Raw genomic sequence first — 6978 nt, 5'->3', positions numbered from 1 at the left:
TAAAAGATTCCTAGTCGTTGTAACCCTTACGTGTGTTTTTTTAAAATTCCTGTATGACGATTTAGTTATTTGGTATTCGAATCTAAATGAAATCGGTTCACGTTTCTACATTATTGAATTTTAATATTTGTTGCTTTTTAGTCACCATTTTCTTTACATTAGCATATTTGCGCATTTCTGTCTGGGCTTACAACAACTTTATCACAAAAACAGGATCGCACTAAACAAATTTTTTTCCTTTGCACATAAGAAAATAAAAATGACCAGAAGGCCTCTAACAAAGGCGGAGAAAATCAGGTATTTGTTTTCCAGATTTTTATCAATGAAGAATTTTATTTTGAGTTTAATTTACAATCAATAATTGGTGTTTAATTAGTACAATTTACTGAAACAGGATCTGCAGCGAGTCTCCAATTGTTTGTATAAACTTCTGGTACAACAGCAAATTCGTTTTCCACCTAATTAAGGAATACGAAAAGGGATTATCGGAGATGTACGCAGTGCCTAAGAAACGATTGAACCTACCAACTCTGAAGAACATCATCACAAAGTTGGGTTGCAGTGGTGATTATACGATCTGGTTTGTTGCGGAGATTGAAAGACTTGAGGAGGACGGCTAGTGCATTGAAGAACCGAACGACTTCTACAATCTAGTCGAACTGACTATGACGAATCCAGTAATTCATCTAATTGTTCAACATAAAAACGGAGAAGACGAACCAAAGGACACCCCAAAAAGGAAGTCGACAGCGCAGACGAATCCAACACAGAAAAAACCTAGGGTAACTGTTATTTAAATTTGGTACTTCTATATTTAATTTATTAATAACAACAAAATTGAATAACAATTAATTACCATACCTACACAAATTATTAGTCAAGCATTAGTGAGGGATATAAAGCAGATCCATATAGGGGGAGGTGTAAATGGATTAAGGATTTAGATGACTAACAACATTAGACCATGTATAATTTACTTTGTCCTTTAAGTCAAATTACTTGATCTGATTCTATTTTGGATATAAAGTGTTTTGTATATATTATGACCGAACTTACTTGTATCTGTTCAGATCCTAGGAATGGGTTGTGGATTGAGTCATTTTGCAAATCTGGTATCAAATTTAACAGGGAAACAAAAAATGTGGGTTGTTGATATGGGATTAGAGGAGCTCTTGTTCATGAGAATAAGAAACATTGATCCAAAATTTGGGTATTGGATAACTTCTAAGTTGGACCATGAGGCTCTAGAATTAGAAATAAGGCCCAATTACAAGGTCAAGATAGATGAAGCACTTGTAACTAAGGTTCTCGGATTGAGATCAGGTTGTACCCTAAAGTACCCACGCCAATCAACAAAGAGTACATCTCTGCAATTGAAGAAGATGTACAAGGAAAATACGTTATACGGAGCAATTAAAGAGTCGGAGGTTTATGGAAAAATTGTTGTACAGGATTCAAGCTTGTTTGAGTTTGAAATGCATTTTTTACTATACACACTAGGGATCTTATTATGCCCAACACAAAAGACCGGTTGGATAAGCCCGTTGCATGTGTCGGTTATAGAGCATGCTCATCATGCTTCAGATTACAATTGGGCAAGGTATATGTTGGACTGGCTTGTCAAGTACGCGAAGAACCTAATTAAGTCTAAGGAGAGCTATGGCGGTTGCACCCTACTACTAGTCGTAAGTATCATAACTTTAGAAAACTATTGTCTTTAGTGTCATACAAGAGTTTGACATTAACCAACTACATTCTGTTGCAGATTATCTACCTAGATAGACTTGTAGCCTCAAGATCATATCGGAACGTTATTCCAAATTCGTGTCGGCTTCGCGTATGGGACCAGGAGATGATATACCGTGTACTGAAGAGTGATCAAGGAGCAACAGGGGAGTATGGGTATGGGGATGTTGTGGAAGATTTCACTTACATTGATCTGTAATACTACACGTCGGCTGCTGGTACTACATTGTAATTTTAGTGAGAAACAAACTGTGTGTTTTTTCCCAGGGCAATGCCCAATTTAATTTTTTTTTTCCACGAGCTTTTTTTATTTAATTTATGTATTTTTAATAAAGGACTTTTTAATTTTTTATTGCATCAAAGATTATTTAAACAATTGTGTAAAATATATGGTGATCCATCAAATTTGTATTTGAATTTTTTTTTAATGTATGCAAGTCCATAACATTTTAATGAGGGAGAAATATAGTGCACACTGCACACTACATACACCCCCTACAACGGATCTTTTTTCAAATTCCTATATAGGGGAGCCTGCCATCATCTTCCTGGTCACTTCCAAGTCTACACAAACAATTTTTTTTAAGGTTATTCATATGCAATGTTGTTAGAAGGGAGAAGCCCAAATTCGAGTTCTTCAAAAAACACATCCATTACAAGTGCATATAATATCTCATGCTATCATGGTTTAAAAGCAAAATTGCAGACTTGCAAACATACTAAAAATGTTGGAGAGAAGTTTTACTCGTGTCCCTTGTGGAAGGCATGTCGTGTACTTATCTCTGAATTGAAAATTATATATTACTATGTAACAGATCGAATTATATTACAAGATGATAACTGCGGATTCTTTTGTTGGGAAAACGAGATCACGAATGACACCATAAACAACATTCAAGAAGAAAATTCTTCGTTAAAGGAACAACTTATGCGCATGACACTTGAGAAAGACAATTTGGGTATGAAGTACAATATGTTGAAGGAACGACTGACCAACGCAGAGGGGGTTAAACAGGAATTGATGAAGCAACTTTTCGAATCTAAAGCTAACGAGAAGCTGGCCTACAAATTCAGCTTCGTACTATTGCTTATTTTGTTAGTTTTTGCTTGCAAATTTAAATGAATATGAGTAAGTAATGTTGTGAATAGTACCCAAGTTGAAATGAATGTGTAACACCGTATTTCATATTGTACCTCGAAGTTAGTAGACGAACAAATAAAAACGAAGATTTTCTGTTATCTAAGGTAATTGTTTTTTTTTTGGCCTTTCAGTTTGTAATGCGTACTAAAATTAATAAGGAAATTGTACACTTGATAAAACACCGTATCCAATTTTATTATTTTTCAGACAAATATTAAAGCTTAGATGTATTACGAAAAATAAAACATAGCCTCAAGCATGCCTATTTTACACTTTTTATCCTTCCCGTTAAGCATGCACTAAGTTGCTTTTTTGGACATCCTATTTAAGAAATGGGAACAGATTACCATGGAACACCATCTAATAATTAAGCATACCTAAGAAAATATTACCTAATACCATGGATATATTTTTTCAAAAAAAAAATATACGAAATACATATCAGATTAACTGCCTACACAATTAATAATTTCTAAACATATAAAGCAGAAAAATGGACCTACCCTAAGACCCTAAACCTACAACTACTGTCTCACTATTTGGGACAAGGCACCAAACAATCTTGCACCTTAACAATATGGGACACTATATATAACCAATAAATTCATGGCTTCTAAGTACCACTTCATTTCTAAAGCTGTAAAAACCACTATTCATCAGATTTAAAGCATCTAACAAAAGGGAGACATGGACTTTCGTGGAGATATCTCTACGGGGGTACAAGATCAAAATAATTCAAAGGTTTATTCTTAAATTCTATACAATAATATTCTATTTTTGTACATTTTATTTTATAATTTTTTGGCTACAGGTAGATCTTAATATAAAATGTAATTTTGCTACATTTTATTATCAAGCATTCTAACATTTACGTGTAGCATAATAATCATAATCAACGAGTGTGGGTATAACACTTAACCGATTCTAATAAATATATTTATTTTACAAGGACCGGGAACAATCAAGCTTGTCGGAAGATTTGCTAAATCAACCAGGATTCCGCTTCGCACCAACAAACGAGGAATTGGTATCGTATTACCTTAAAGGAAAGGTTATGGGTAAAACATTAGGAAATCATTTTATTTCTGAAGTCGATGTTTATAAGTATGCTCCATGGGAACTTCCTAGCATGGCTTTACAAAAAAATAACGAGTTATTTTGGTTTTTTTCTGCCCACCGGAAAAAAAATACCCAAAAGGAGAAAAAAGGAACAGGGGAAATCAATATGGTTATTGAAAGACATCGGGGAATGATAGAATGATCAAAAATAACGATTCACCTATTGCCGTGTGATAGGTAAAGTTAAATACTTGGTCTTTCATGAAGGAAGGGCACCAAGAGGGTTAAGAACAAACTGGATAATGTACGAATATAGATTGGAAGACGATACACTAGCCGAAAAAAACGTACAACAAGAATCATACTACATTTACAAGCTCTTTCACAAGAAGGGTGAGGGAAAGAGAAAAAAGAAGAACAAAGGGGCCATTATATTTGAAGATGAATATGAAGGGGGCACCTCAAATGTTACTAATTGGGGTCATACTAATAATGTTGTCATTGCGTCTAGTATTGCATGTACTTCAACTACTACAACCATGCCAAGTCTCACCAATTGTTATGTTGAAGATGAAGGGTTCCTAGGTCTAGGAGGGGATCAAATCCTATCGATTTTGGACAACTAATTGACTCGTTACAGTTTAAGTGTTTCGCAATATTTCTGTTGTAGCGTGCTGAATCTAGATGAAACAAAATAGTTTGTCGAAACTTCATTTCGTTAGTGTAACTTAATTTTTCAGCGTTATTCTACATTTTACAATGAAATCTTGAATTAATGATTTACAACTTTAACAAATTAGTCCTTTATTATTTAAATCATCAACATAATACAATGAGGTAATGTGGAAAATTGAACAAAAGATTCTTGCTGCAATTTTGAAAAAAAAATAAAACACATGTAATGATTACTTTTGTGTTTACCTATGCGAACAAACTTGCGTGTGAAATTTGTAGCATTGTATTACTTGAATATTATAGGTATAATTTTAACATACCTGTTAATTAAAGTCACATACCATACACTATTTAATATAAACAACAATGAATAAAATTATACATAAGAACAAAAATATTATTAATTGGGAGTGGAAGTCTTAAGGTCAACAACTGCATCCCATCAAAGGAATGCTAGTAGCCTAGCCTAGTCTAGCTAGCCTAGAGCCTTTCAATTTCTGAAAAGAAAAAGTACCCATTGCAAAGCAAATAAAAGACACGCAACAAATCAATTAGCTCCTCCTAAATTTGTATTGCTCATCACTCAACTTCTCTCCTCCTCCATCTCTCCTTTCTCATCAAAATCAATTAGCTCAATTATGGAAGAGGTCGATCATGAAAACCAAAACAACAACAACGATCGTGAAGTAAAGCCCCTACAACCGAAAATGGTATGATTTTTCAACTCAAATTTAAAGTTTTTTCCTTAATTCTCAACACTTTACATTGAATTTCTTCATAATTTCAACTTGGGTTGCTAATGTTTTTAAGGAATCTGTGCACTTCACTGATACAGTATAATGATGAACATGTTATAAACGAATTATCAACTTTTATCTTTGATTTTATCGTTGTTAAATTTGAAATAATAGAGATTATTTGTTAGTTAAGTGATAAGTATGAAAATTGGACATCTTTTAGGTGATAAAATCTGGTGGATTAATTAGAGAAATGCTAGTGTAATTAGTGATGCGTGGTTTGGAAATGTGATGGAATGCATATATATTTTGGTGAGTAAATGGGTTTAATCAAACAATGCATGCAAAGGATGAAATTTGCTAGTTATTCTACTAAGTTGGTTGTGAATTTGGCTAGTTATTAAATAATCTAATCAACACAATTGAGTGGGTTTGCTAAATTTGGTTGTCAATTTTTGGGAAACAAGGGAAGTAAAAATTTCAAGGACTCTATGAGTGTAGAAATATTGCTAAATAGCAACACATCCACACTAAAGAATCACACATGAGTTTACAAAAAAACCAAGGAAACTAAGATAGACTATGTGCATATTTGATGACAACAATTAGCAATTGGATGTGAGTAATTGTTACATGTCAATATCATTTTCGAATTATGTGTAAAGGACTTAGTTATAGTAAATGAGGATATCGAAATGTACAAATTTTGGGTTTAAAGTTTTTTTTGTGCTATTTGTTAATTCAGCTAACTACGTTGAACAAAAGAAAACACCAACCGGGCTATCGATTCGCTCCAACGGACGAGGAATTAGTAGTCTTTTTCCTTAAGAGGAAAGTAAAGGGAAAGAATCTTCATGGTAATGAAGTTGCCACTGTTGACGTGTACAAGCACGCACCATGGGACCTTCCTATCATGGCAGGTGTAAAATCAAGTGAACAAATCTGGTACTTTTTCACCCCTAAACGAGTAAACAACCCGAATGCAAAAAGGGACAAGCGCGTAACACCATGGGGAAATTGGAAGAAAACGGGGACGGATAGGATAATTGTTACAAGTAGCCATAGAGCTAACGTAAGAAAAGTTGCAACTTTGGTCTTTTACGGAAGGAGGAGAGGAACTTCCGAAAGGACAGATTGGGTGATGCACGAGTACAAGCTACGAGATGAAAGATTGCATCAACGAAATATACAACAAGACTCTTATGTACTCTGCAAGCTTTATAAAAAAAGTGGATTCGGGCCAAAAACTGCAGATCAATACGGTGCACCATTTTTAGAGGAAGAATGGGATACGGACACGGACGAGGATATCAAGGAACAAGAAGATAACGACAACTTCGCAATACTGGCGAAGAGCTACTGCATGTATTCAGGGCAGTAATTCGCAAAGTGTTTAGTGAGGTTTGACATGTTTTTGGTACGTGGACAATATGTGTTAAAATTTCTAACTAATTATTAGGGTAGTTTTAACTTCCTAATTTCACATTGGTGCTTAGTTCCTATGTCCCTTATAGTTTTTGTGGATTTAAAACTAGTAGATACACATGTTTTATTTCATGAGGGACAGCTTTGATAGTCAATATATCAATGTGACTTTTGTAATTAAGTATGTTAATATTA

The 6978-nt window shown here is 34.1% G+C and overlaps 1 protein-coding gene across 1 annotated transcript; it reads left to right on the top strand.

The window, feature by feature from the left end:
• The first annotated feature begins 5259 nt into the window (after positions 1-5259).
• Positions 5260-6739, top strand: LOC130463474 (NAC domain-containing protein 16-like). Its single transcript, XM_056832611.1, has 2 exons — positions 5260-5331; positions 6104-6739. Exons 1-2 carry the CDS (start codon positions 5260-5262, stop codon positions 6737-6739), a joined length of 708 nt encoding a protein of 235 aa, XP_056688589.1.
• Positions 6740-6978: the final 239 nt, after the last annotated feature.

Source organism: Spinacia oleracea, chromosome 6 (genome assembly GCF_020520425.1).
Source record: "Spinacia oleracea cultivar Varoflay chromosome 6, BTI_SOV_V1, whole genome shotgun sequence".
Classification (NCBI taxonomy): Eukaryota; Viridiplantae; Streptophyta; class Magnoliopsida; order Caryophyllales; family Amaranthaceae; genus Spinacia; species Spinacia oleracea.
This window is presented reverse-complemented; position numbering and strand designations above follow the sequence as displayed.

Coding starts and splice junctions, on each gene's coding strand:
- LOC130463474 (XM_056832611.1), top strand. CDS start 5,260: ATGGAAGAGGTCGATCATGAAAACCAAAACAACAACAACGATCGTGAA. Junction 5,332..6,103: donor AGCCCCTACAACCGAAAATG/GTATGATTTTTC, acceptor TTGTTAATTCAG/CTAACTACGTTGAACAAAAG.